At 36.7% G+C, this 13,642-nt stretch overlaps 1 protein-coding gene across 1 annotated transcript in view; it reads right to left on the bottom strand.

Moving 5' to 3' along the window:
- Positions 1-13,642, bottom strand: part of LOC150094736 (cell adhesion molecule Dscam1-like) — a 298,945-nt gene that overhangs the window by 122,698 nt on the left and 162,605 nt on the right. The window contains exons 13-14 of the mRNA XM_090411654.1: positions 7,706-7,837; positions 1,008-1,172 (exon numbers count right to left, since the gene is read on the bottom strand). Of these exons, the coding sequence (XP_090267780.1) occupies positions 1,008-1,172; positions 7,706-7,837 (297 nt within the window). The remainder of the gene's footprint in view (positions 1-1,007; positions 1,173-7,705; positions 7,838-13,642) is intronic.

Genomic DNA, 13,642 nt, shown 5'->3' with positions numbered 1-13,642 from the left:
GAATGAGGAGAGGTTTCTTTGCACGGAGGGTGGTTGAACCATGAAATGAATTGCCTGATAGAGTGGTGAGAGCAATGAGTTTAAGGAGTGGTATGATAGACTGTGTTTCCTAGGAGGGACCTCCCTATCGTATAATGCATAGCATTATACAACAGCTTATTAAGTTAAGCAGCATGGAGCCTGGTTAGGGAGGGTGACTTCCTGGGAATACAAGGTTTTTCTGGCATTTCTTACTTTTGAGAAGCCTGGTTAGCTGAGTGGTTAGCGTAATCACTCTCCAGCCTTTTGGCTGTGTTTTATTCTTGTAGTCACAGAAGAATATACTGTACTTGATAAGCTGTTGGAAGGTTTTTCACTTGGTTATACTATAAGTTAAAGATACCAAGAAATTATATACTTGGTTTAATCCTTTATCCAAGTGTAAGCAAACAAAGTTTGCACCTCAAGTATTTTCAGGACTAGGGCAACTCGTATATAGAAGCTAATGACTTCATATCACTTGCCTTAGTATTCCATAATGCAAAGCACATATCCTTATGGACATGTATAATGCTATGCATTATGGGAAGGGTCATGTAATGGTCAAGTAATTCAGAAGTCATATGACTTCTGCATTGATTCACCCTTATTACCACCACTGGGTCTGTCTCCCATTGATGAGACTTCAATAAAGGTTGAAACTAGTCTAGGTAGTGACTCTTCCCATAATGCATAGCATTATACATGTCTGTAAGGATGTGCTTTGCATTATGGGATACTGAGGCAAGTAATGTGAAGTCATCAGTTTCTATATATACGAGTTGCCCCAGTCCTGAAAATATTTCAGGTGCAAACTTTGTTTGCTTATACTTGGATAAAGGATTAAACCAAGTATATAATTGCTTTAATTGGTGTCTTTAATTTATTTGTACTTGATATGCATATAAGTAACTCAGATAACATGCATCACTGTTTTGTTTATAAGATAAGAACACTGTTATGAGTAACATATGATTATAACTACATACCTTCTTCTACTGTTCCAAATGATACAGCTTGAGATGGATCACCAAGTCCTACATTGTTCTGTGCTAATATCTGCACTGCATATAATGTACCTGGATGCAAATTATTCAATGAAACAGAATTTTCTACTGCTGGTAAGGTCACTTGGTGAAGTTTCCCTCTCTTTTCTGAAAATATATTGCACATATACAAATCACAATTCTTCTCTCATAATAATATTTCTATCCAGGAAGGAGAGATGTGCAATAATACACTAGTAACGACATAATACAATAAAACTGTATAATACAAATGATTTGTGGAATTTCATAAAAATAAAAATTATCAGTAAAATCTCCTAGTAGAACAATAAATGCAGTTTTTTCAAAACCTATTCTTAAATTACATTTTGACATAAATGCTTAATAGATTAAAAATATAGAAAAAAAAAATTACAAGAATTCTGTTAAGCTCTGCTGTTAAATTCTCAAGGAAGAAAAATAGTTGTTTCCTTTTCACTTTAAAAGATACAAAGCATTTGTACTTAAAGTGAAACTTGAAGATACAAATGTTCAAATCCTTGTTAGGAATTATTTGATTCTTCAATGATGTGATTACAACTTTCACATGAAATCACTTCCCCTCAATACTATTCATCATTATATGAGGGGGGGGGGCTGAAAAGGTTCTGATAAAGACCCACAAAACAGAAAATTATATTAAACCAACTGATAGAATCACAAGAAAGAATATATCTTAAAACCCTTTAATCTCCATGTTTCATCAAAGTGTAATAATTTGTTCTTTTTCTTTGAGAATATATAAGAAGACATGTCAGACATCAATTCTTTCATGATGATTATCACAACTTTTCATCACACCCTCGTAATATCCATCTATGCTAAACAATTATAGAAAAGTCTTAAATGAAATCCCATAAGCAGTAATGCTATTTTTAGCTTATTGTAAATGTGACCATCATTGCAAGGTTAGTTTCATTTCAATGACAAAAGTAGCTGGAAACCCAAGAAAGGATAATCAATGAAATGCATTTTTTTTTTTTTTCCTTTTTCATTTCAGTGATTATTTTCTCTTTCTTTCTTTTGAATAAATTAAATATTTTCCTGTTTTATAGTTGGTCAATACACCAACAGTAGCTGTGTTTTTACACAAGGAAGGAATGATGGTAGTCAGTTTGGTAGAGAGCAGCAATATTTCAATGATAAAGTGATTGGAACAAGTTTGTGTAAAAAGGTTCATTCATTGACCCGAATGCCCTTTTATGGAAGCATTTATTAATATTTTGATCTTTTATTAATAAAAAGGTGAATATGAGCTCATGGGCGGAGCTTATATCCACTTGTATCCAGCAGTTTATCCACTGTCGAATAGGTACTTCCAGCAAGACAATGCTCCATGCCACAAAATGCATAGTGTGTTAAAGTGGTTGAGTACCATGACAGTAAATTTTTTTTACTTCAGTGGCTGGCACAGTCCTGAACCTAATAGAAAATTTTTTGGATGAGGTGGGGTGAGCAGTTCACAGCAGCAACATGTCACCATCCAATCTGCAACATCGTTGCTGCTCGTGTTCAACCATTCATGGCAGCAGTTTATCCACTGTCGAATAGGTACTTCCAGCAAGACAATGCCCCATGCCACAAAATGCATAGTGTGTTAAAGTGGTTTGAGTACCATGACAGTAAAATTCCTTTACTTCAGTGGCTGGCACAGTCCTGAACCTAATAGAGAATTTTTGGATGAGGTGGGGTGAGCAGTTCACAGCAGCAACATGCCACCATCCAATCTGCAACTAAGTGATGCCATTGTAACAGCATGGACAAACATCCCAGATGAACATGCTAGACACAGAAAAAACAGACCATTTTAGAAAAATGAATCTGTAACAAGCAGACGACCTGCATGTTAGCAAAGGTTACACCTTTCCAGTAAGAGAACTACTTCTGTGTTTTGTCTATTTAACAGGTTTAAGTTTTCCATGTATTTTAATCAGACTAATTTTAGTTAAGTTTCTCAACAAGTCATAAGTGTGAATTCTCTTAAATAGTACTTTATTAAGTAGCATCACTGCCTTCACCATCAATGACTATAGAGGAGACAGAATATCTATTATTTAGTGGTCATTAGCTGGCATTTCACTGACTGATGAATGCATTATAACAATCTAAGTCTTATCTGTTGCAAAACTAATTCATTTACAAATGGTGTTATGTCTTCTCCTTGCATGATTTAAATGAATGCTGATGGTAGGGAGGTAACTGAATTAAGAGCAATAGTTTTTTTTGTTTTTTTTTTTAATTATCCCATGGTATTATTACACCAGATCATAGAGATCAAGTTCATGTATTTTATACAGCACCTTTTCTGGGTTGTTATAGATTTCACATTTGGAAATATTCATACAGTTTAGCAAATGTATTGGTGATGCTTCCTCGATGTTACAGATTTTGCAGCTGGGGAAGACTTTTATGCCATTGCTAAACTTGATTGGTCTTGCGTGGCCAGTCTTGAGGCGAGAGATCATGGTAGTGGCACTGCAACCTTAAACTTGGAGTTGATGGTAGCTCCTGGATTTTCTGCCGAGTACCAGTGGCGAGTCACTGGTACACGGCAGAAAATCCTAAAAAGATCGAAATTTTAAAAAGATCTAAAAGGCAGAAAATTTTAAAAAGATCGAAATCTGTGGTATCACTGATTTCGATCTTTTTAAAATTTTTCGATTTGTTACTGCAGATGAAGTAACAAAAATGTTGTGGCCATTTTTGCTACTTCATCTACAGTTTCGTTTCCCTTTAATCCCACATGGGATGGGATCCATTGGAAAATTATTTTGGAATCCTTATGTAGTTTGTTTGTTTTTTGCTATGTCTCTAAGTATTTCTTGATTGCTAGTGTAGCAGTTCTTAACAGCTTGAAGGGCTGCTAAGGAATCTGTGAAAATAAACTCCTTCGGGTTTTGTTTGTCCAAATATTGCAGTGCTGTGCTAATGGCTATTAATTCTGCACGGTATCAGTTGCATCCAATACTGTTAGTTGTTTTCAGCTCTATATTATGAGAGCTATAGATCAGTACGGCACTCCCAGAATTGCCATTTGGATTTTTGGAGCCATCTGTGTAGATCTTTATTGAGTCAGGTCGATATTCCATTATTTTTGAAAGGGCTAATAAAGAAAAATAGTAGAATTATCAAGTGAATGCTTTGAAGAGTATATCATCCAGGTGGATATATTGCAGTAACGAGAGAGAGAGAGAGAGAAAGCATATTGGCAATGCCTTTGACCACGTTATTTAATTTAAGACTCAGTTCTGGGTTAGTCCCAAGTGGTGGAAAGAAAGAGGAGAAAATAGTTGCGCTGAATAAAGAAGGCTCCAAGACTGATGTAGCAAATTACACACATATCAGCATATCAGGAGTTGTGGTCAACGTACTGGAAAAGTTGGTCAAGAGCAAAATACAGGAATGAATAGACAGAAATGGGATACCATATAGGGGAGACATGATTTCATGAAGGTAAGTCATGCCTCAAGAACTTGTTCACATTTTATAATATGCGAACATAATATATATAAGTGACGGTTGAGTTGGATAAAGGTAATGGATTTACAGTGATACTGCTGGACTTTTGCAAAAAGCTTTTGACAGGATACTGCATTGAATTCTAGTCAAATGTAACACATGGGGAGGGATATAAAGTTTGTGAAGTGAATAAGAGGGTGGTTGATGGAGAGATATAAGAGAGTTGTTTATTCAGGAGTAGAAGCCAGTAGAAGGCCTGTAACTAGTGGCATGCCACAAGATTGTTCTTGGGTCACTACTATTTAATCTGCACATTAATAATACAGTAATGAATCTGAGTGGAACTACTCAGTATGCCAAATGCAAAATTGGGTACAGCAATAGTCAATACAGATGTTAACATTTTGCAAGCTGATTTGGACAAACTGGCAGTCTGGGAAAAGAAGAAGAATGGATGTCAGTTTAATGTGGCAAAATGCAAGATTATGCATTGTGGGGTGAAACGATTACCAGCTGTGTACCACATTGCTGGAACTGTACTCCAGGAAACTGACAAAGCCAGGGATTTTGGAGTGTTAGTGGATAAGGAGTTGAAGTTGAGGGCATACTGCTCATTGGATTACTTGGTTGCTGAAGAATACCCACAATGCAAGGTTATGCATGCATTGTGGAGTGAAACGATTACCAGCTGTGTACCACATTGCTGGAACTGTACTCCAGGAAACTGACAAAGCCAGGGATTTTGGAGTGTTAGTGGATAGGGAGTTGAAGTTGAGGGCATACTGCTCATTGGATTACTTGGTTACTGAAGAATACCCTGATGAGCAGAGACAAACAGGTTATTATATAGACCTCTTCAAGACTTGGAGATAGGACTGCAAAATGGCATCCTATCACAATGTCTCTTTGAAACTCCAACTTGAGATGCATGTAGATCTGGTTACTTGGGTTTCTTGGCAATGAAGAGAAGGTAGAGAGAATTCAGAGGAAAGTGACCAAGATGGTAGCAGGTTTATGGAATGAACGTTAGGATGACAGGCTGAAGGTTTTAAGAATTACAGAAATTAGTTTAGTTATGATTAGATATGATTGAGACATACAAATACTTACTGAGGGGTTTTTACAAGATTAATACAGAAGAAATTTTTCAGAACAGATCTGGTGGTGGGAGAACTAGACAAGAGTGTAGTTAGCAGAGGTGTAATGACTGGAATGGGTTGCCAGAGTCTGTTGGGACTACAAATGAGTTCAAAGCAAAGTATGATAGCTATTGTGCGAATGTTGGATAGTACTTGACATGATGTTTAGGGCCTCCCTCCGATGAATCTAAGGACACTACGTAGTATAATAATAAATATCAGTGCAATTGTGTTCCAGGTGAAATGGCTGCAAGAAGGAACTGATGGAGTTTCAAAGAGGTGTTGTGATATGATGCCATTTTGCAAGCCTATCTGTTTGGAAAATTGAGCCATCCCATGTCGACAATCAGTGATACCACATTGAGATGGAAACACAGGGAGCCAACTGCAAGTGCTACCTGCAGTGGATTGCCCATCACACTTACCAAATGTGACTGTAGAGTGCTATGAAGGATAATATGTAAAAACTGCCATTCAGCAGCTAACATATTGAATGTAGAGTTCCAGGCATTCGACTGGAACATGAATCTGCAAAAACATTCAGAATCGAGGCTCATAACATGGATTTCCGTGGTAGGACTGCAATATGCATTACCTGAACCAACATGCAGCATCATTTTCAGTGGTGCAAAGAGCATGTTCAGTGGAATGTGGAAGAATGCTACACCCTCTACCAAGCAGATGGATGGGTGTGGTGGATGCCCGGTGACCATATCTTACCAAAGTGCATAACCACAATTATAAAATTTGGAGGTAACAGTGTGATGGTATGGTTCTGTTTTTCCTGGTTTGGCCTCAGACCTCTGTTTATGGCATAATGAAAACTGAGCAAGAGAAATCTGAACATTCTGGACAATGAAATGCTTCCTACTTTGTGGCATTTCTACAACATACCATGTCATAAGGCTGCTGCTGTAACTGCATGGTTTGTGGACATGAACGTCACCACACTTGACTGGCCTCCACAGAAGCCTGATCTCAACCCTATTGAACATCTGCAGGATGAACTGGAGCATCGGGTGAGGTCAAGGGTATGCTTGTATGCCCTTGACCTCACGTGATGTATGCTTGTGGAAAGTATGCCCTGCAGCAAAAGGAGGTCCTATATCTTATTAAAGTGGGTGCCATGACTGTTTGTTTCCACACTATGGTATCTGTTGACTTCTATTCCAAGCAGTGTATGTGAAGATCACAATTTTTTTTCATTGTTTGGTCTTCCAGTTACCTATTCTACTTGTTAAATTTGAAAATCATACTGAAGATGCTCTAGATACTAGAGCAAAAATTTTATGTTAAATAAACATTTCTTATAAATTAGTCTGTAATTAATAATTCTTTATTTGTTATAAGATGAGATAACATAGCTATGATACAACCCATGAAAAACAGGTAAGATTTTACATGTTTTGCATGGGTTGTAGCAATCAGTTTTGTTTTTGTTTTTAAAAAAAAAAAGAAAGAAAGTATGGCACCCAGTAAGGTCAGTGTTAAGCTCTGGGTCATTGCAACATAAAGGTAAATCAGCCCCCCCCCACACACACACCTTTCAGAAAACTCAAAATTTCTCTTCTCTAAGATAAAGTAGTCTGGGATATCATGCAACTTATAGTAGTAGACTGGTCTACTGGACGGATGAAAACTGGAGTGAATCTCCCATGATGAACTGTGTGACTCCATTAAGATCAAGAATCATGATAACAGTAAAATTAACTTAATGATAATGTCATCCACAAGAGGTTGGAAATGTACAACACATTAGAACATGGGCAGATTGAGTGTTAGATATTCAAAAACTGTTCTAGAAATGGTCTTTTTCATTTCAAACCTCTAATAAGCAAACTAGGGTCTTATAGTGATGCCAATTATTAACCACCTAAAAATTGATTACAAATCTATACCTCAATGTAATTCAAACCCATGCTTGATGGGTACAAAGTGGAGATAATACCCATTTAGCTAATTCTACTTTTACTACTAATTTTTCTTTTGTTAAAATGCTTCACTAAAGGATATGAAAATTTTTTCACTCAAGTGCTAACTCACCATCATCTCTCCAATATCTAATCACATAACTCTCCACAACTTCATCAGCAACTACTGTTGGTTGCCAAGACAATCGTGCAGAGCGACTTGTAACTTCGGTTGTTCTGACACCTGTAGGTGGTGCTGGAGGCTCTGTAAAAAAAAAAAAAAAAAAAAAAAAAAAAATTGTGTTTTACAAGATATTTCAAGCATTAGCAAATGCTTGAAATATTATATAAAATTTACTTGAAATACATACTGCAACTTCATTATGTAAATTATAAAGAATAATAAATTGCTCTTTTGTTTATGTAAAAAAAAAGGAGAGAATTTTTCAGTTCAGAGAGGAAAAGCTAAACAACTAAGATAACATTTCCTTTCATTTTTTTAAAATCTTTATATCAAGTGAGAAGTGCTACATGTTACCGAAGTGATACAGGAAAACTCTGGATTATTTGACTGTGTTCTGAGAATTAATTTTTGAGAGCTAAGAAAAATGAAATATATAGCTTATCTTCATATCTGATTACAATGAAGAGGAGGTAGCATGATGTTGAAAAAAATGTGCATTTCCAACTTTTGTAAATGAAAAATGTATTTTTTCAACTTCCAGCAATGACTTTCAACAAAGGTAAGTTGTTACTAGAAGGAAGAGTAATGACCACAGTGAATAGAAGATCCGAGGAAGTAAGAAGTGCAGACATTGCCTTTGCCACCCATCTTATTTAACCTCCTAACAAGTTCAGGAAGTTAATCAAGGTAGATGTAATATGGGTGAATGAAGAGGTTGGAAATGATCTAGGAGAAGGCATAATGGAGGCAACAAAGATGAGTGGTAATAATTAGCTGCATGAGATGTAAAAAGAGCAAAAGTCAGCTAATGCAAAAATCCCAGGGAGTTTTCTTTTATGATTATGGAAATATATGGTTGGTTAAAATGGTAGAATGATAACTACTATAGAGGATATAATTGATATATTAAATGAGCAAATCATTAATGTGTCATCCTTGTGAATGTGATACTATATAGGTCTTAGTACTTAGAACTGAGTGCAGTGGGAAGGTAAAAGAGGGATTGATGAGTGAGATAAAGGTTGGTAGGGAACTGAGTAAACTTGATATTAATAAGACTGTTAGGCTTCATATATCAAGAGTTTTGAGGGAATGTTCATGAGAGTTAACAGCTTTGGCATACTTTTTTTTTTTTTTTGAGTCTTACATTCTCTTTGATGGACAGCATGAGTTTGCAAAAGGAAGATCATGTTTTACCAATCTACTTACTCATTATAACAAGGTGACAAATGCATTGGACAAGAGAATTGCAAAAACAATTAGTATATTTAGATTTTGCAAATACATATGATAGACTGCCACATGACAAGCTGGTAATTAAACTGGAACAAATGGGGTTGGTTATCAGATTAGTGTGATGGATTGGAGATGTTTCTGATAGGTATCAGTAGGTTGTGTATTGGGAAGTGATATTCTAGAAGAGGAAAGGGACTAGTGGTGTGCTCCAAAGATCTGTTTTGGAACTGTCGCTGTTTAACTTGTATGTTAATGATATTGGGAAGGTGTGAATGGTGATATGCAGTTGATTGTAGATAATGAATAGTTTAAAATGAGTAGAGCAGATGGTTGTGGCTTTGCAAGAGGACTTGAATAGACTGGGTGTATGAGCAAGTGAGTATGGTTATCAGTTAAATGTTGGAAAGCGTAGGGTAGCAAAATTTGAGAAGCAAAGATAGGATGCAGAGTATACCACTGGAGGTGAAAGAGACAAAAATCTAAATTTCAGGAGACACTACTAAAAATATTATGGTAATGATGGATAAACAAAATAGTCATTTTGTTTACAGAAAATATTAGTGTTAGTTCAGTTTATTAAAAGTGAAATAAGAAATATATAAATATATCTTTATGTTGATAAAATATTCATGTTAGAGGTTTAATGGAATATTAACAGAACTGAGAAAGGATTAAAACTAATTTTAAAAACTCAAACCATTCTGTTCTCGTCCCCCTCGGATATATGGTTTACCCAAAATCCACAAACCTAATTCTCCCCTAAGACCTATAGTAGATGCCACCAATGCACCTTGCTACAAATTATCAAAGCAGCTAGCTAACTCTTTGACCCCCCCCTCACTGGTCTTACCTCATCTTATGTAAAAAAACTCCACCCATTTTAAAAACTTAATTGAAAATCTTACTTTAAATAATAATATATTGTTCAGCTTTGACATCATCTCTTTGTTTACAAATATTCCCCTAACTGACACCTTAACATTCTTATAAAACGTTTTTCATTCTGATATTTTAGAGCTCTTTTCCTTTGCCATCAACTCTGGTTATTTCTCTTGGAGGAACAAAATCTACAAACAGATAGAGGGAACTGCCATGGGTTCCCCCCCCCTCACCAATTATTACATGGAATAACTTTGAAAAACGAGCCATTGACTCTTCCCCTCTAAAACCTTCTATCTGGCTAAAATATGTAGATGATGTGTTCTCTATTTGGCCTCATGGCCCAGATACATTAGATTCCTTCCTCAGTCACCTCAATAGTCTACATCCAAGAATCCAGTTTACTATGGAAAAGGAAAATAACAATAGTTTACCCTTCCAAGACACCATAGTAACATGCCTTCCTAATGGTAACCTTTCTTTCTCTGTATATAGAAAACCTACTCATACAGGCAGATACATTCACAAACTCTCCCACAACCACCCCTCCCAGCAATATGGCATAATTAAAACTCTGACCAATAGGGCCCACAATCTTTGTTCCAGTAAAACTGCCCTTTCAACCAAACTCAAACACATACACAACACCTTCCTTTCTAATGGCTATAATGATTACAGAATTAAAAAAATAATCAAGTCCTTCCCCATTCATCTCTTCAGAAATGCCATCACCATTCCTTACAACTGTGGTACTTAAGAAAAATAAGCCAGATCATTAAAAAAGTACAACCTCAATACAGCTTTTAAACTCCACCGTAAGCTTGCTACCCTTATCCGCTCCACTAAAGACCAGCTCCCTCCTCTATCGGTGCTTGGTGTATATAAAGTACCTTGTTCCTGTAAACTTGCCTACTTCAGACAAACAGGCAGGTCAGCATCCATCCAGTTAGAAGAACACAGTTCTTACATCTGCAAACACGATTATGGTCAGTCTGGCCTTGCATACCATGTTTTGGATACATCCCACATGATCTCCTGGGAAAAAACTACCATGCTCCACCATAGTAAATTCAAAAAAGAAAGACTATTCTTTGAATCTGTATCTGCATTCAGGAATCAACCTAATTTAAACATATATGGTTGCATTAAACTTACCAAAATTTGGGAAACTTTAATTATTAGAGATCCCTCTTTGCACCCCAGGCCACCTGCAAATGCCCATAGAGGGCGCACCACCTAGATAGGACTTTAGTTTCATTTTGTATTGTATTTGTGTGTGTCGTTACAAAAAGTTTTTGTAATCCCCGAATATGTCTCTGTGACGGAGACGAAATATTGGATGTATTAAAATTAGTTTTAATCCTTTCTCAGTGCTGTTAATATTCCATTAAACCTCTAACATGAATTCTTCACAGCACTTAAGCCTCAACACACGTATGTTGATGAAATATGTTAAAATAATATTTTATTGTTAGAAGAATATAGCACAAATGCTTGTAGTTTTGCCATTAGCGATGACTAGCGAGGCCATTAAGCCATGAGGCATGGTTACCATGCCTCATGGCTATGTCATCGGTGGAAATAGTTTATCATTTAGCAGCATGAAGAATTGGCAAGATGTACATTTCCTACACCACTGGAATTAAAATATCTGTAGTCATTTTTTTATTATTTTTCTTTTAATACTGAGTGTAGGCAATTTTGATAGTCATCATCCACATTGGAAATATAAGAATGGTGATGAAAATAGAAAAGCCCTGGCACATCGAGCAGATATTAATAATCTGCAATTTGTTTTTGATGCCAAACAACTGGGCATATTTCACTCTAAATGATGGAATAGCAACACCAACCCTGATTTATGCTTTGTGATTACTGACAGTGAACTGATGCCTCCCTAGTTTTGTCAAAATGCAACACTGCCAGTCATTCTCCAGGTAAGCCTAAGAGTCCCACTAACCCGAATGATGCTACTCCTGAGGTGAAACTTCTGCAAGGCAAACTGGAGCATCTTCACTAGGAAACTCGATGACATTGCATAGTTCATTAAGCCTGAGCTGAACACCTATGAAAGATTTGTGGGAGAGGTTCTGTCTGCAGCCTGAAAGTGTATCCCAAGAGGATACTGAAAGAAATACAGGGTGCTTTAAAATGAATGACCAGATTTCAAATAATTATATTTAATAATGAAAATGTGGTACAGTTACAAAACTCCTTCTGTTGACTAGACGCCATCTTCTCATTAACTAAGCGTAGTAGCTATTTGGGCTCTAGTAGTGGCATCTCTGCAACCACGAACCACAAATTAATGCGACTTGTTCCACGTGAACAGCCTTGGCCCAGAGTTTGTTCACGTGGAACAAGTCGCATTCATTTGTGGTTCGTGGTTGCAGAGATATACAATAGAACACTCTGTATATTCCCTGTTGGAACACAGATACACAAATTATGAAGAATTTCAACCCAACCATTCACGAGACATCACCGGGGAACTCCGTGATTGCCTGAACATGGCAAGAAGAGAAAGATGGCAGTCAACAATACAGGATATGTAGACCGTACAACATACATTGAAAAAATGAACCAGTTGATATCAGACCACAACACCTACCAAATGGTAAACTACAACCCACAAAACGTAACAAAAAGAAAACAACTGAATTAATCAAATCCGTCCACGCATAGCCTGAAGAAACAACAAAAAAATTAATACCTTAGTATGCCCGTGTGCCCAGAATTTATGGCCTGCCAAAAGTACACAAACCAAACGTGCCACTACATCCGACCAAAAAATTAGCAGCCACACTCAAGGAAATGGTAGGTCAGTCCCCTTCCTACATAAAAAATACACAACATTTCATTAATAAAATTAAAAACATTACACTCAACGACCAAGATTTATTAGTCAGCTTTGACATAACTTCCCTTTTCACCAATGTCCCAATCAATGATACTATATTGCTCCCACAGAACAAATTTCCACAAGACATCACACCCTCTTTGCCCACGTACTCTGCTCCAGATATTTCGTGTGGCAAAACAATTTTTACCTTCAAAAAGAAGGTACAGCCATGGGCTCACCGCTTTCCCCCAACAGCTAACTTATATGGAAGACTTTCAGCAATGCTCTAGAGACAGCATGTCTAAAGCCAAAAATTTGGCTCAGATACGTCGACGATATTTTCGCCATTTGGCCCCACGGCCACGAAGCTCTAAATACATTCCTTAGCCACCTAAGCAAACAACACAAACCATATCCAATTCACCATTGAAATGGAAAAAAACAACTCTCTTCCTTTCCTAGACACACTGGTCACACGTCTTCCTTCTGGCTGTCTCTCCTTCTCAGTCAACTGCAAACCTACACACACAAAAATTCTTACCACCACCCGACACAAAAACTAGGTGTCATAAGCACCCTTAAACACAGAGCCCTAACTATTTGTTCTAATGAACAGGCTCTAAACCAGGAATACAATATCATCAACCAAACATTTATCAAAAATGGATACAGTAAAAAAACTATTCATAAGATCCTCCATAAAGATACCAATAAGAACAAAAAAGATTTCAAGAATGCTATTGCCATTCCTTATGTTAGAGGCATTTCTGAAAAAATAGACAGAACACTTCGCAAATACAACATTAAAACCACCTTTAAACCCCCAAATAAGTTAAGACACCCACTCAGTTCTTCTAAAGATCCTCTTCCACACCTAGCCCAACCAGGGGTATACAAAATACAATGCACATGCAACATACCATACATAG

The sequence above is a fragment of the Typopeltis vanoorti genome, chromosome 21 (genome assembly GCF_054136105.1).
Source record: "Typopeltis vanoorti isolate ZY-2024b chromosome 21, IOZ_Tvanoo_1.0, whole genome shotgun sequence".
NCBI lineage: Eukaryota > Metazoa > Arthropoda > Arachnida > Uropygi > Thelyphonidae > Typopeltis > Typopeltis vanoorti.
The sequence above is the reverse complement of the archived record's forward strand: the minus strand, read 5'-3'. Positions and strand labels throughout refer to the sequence as shown.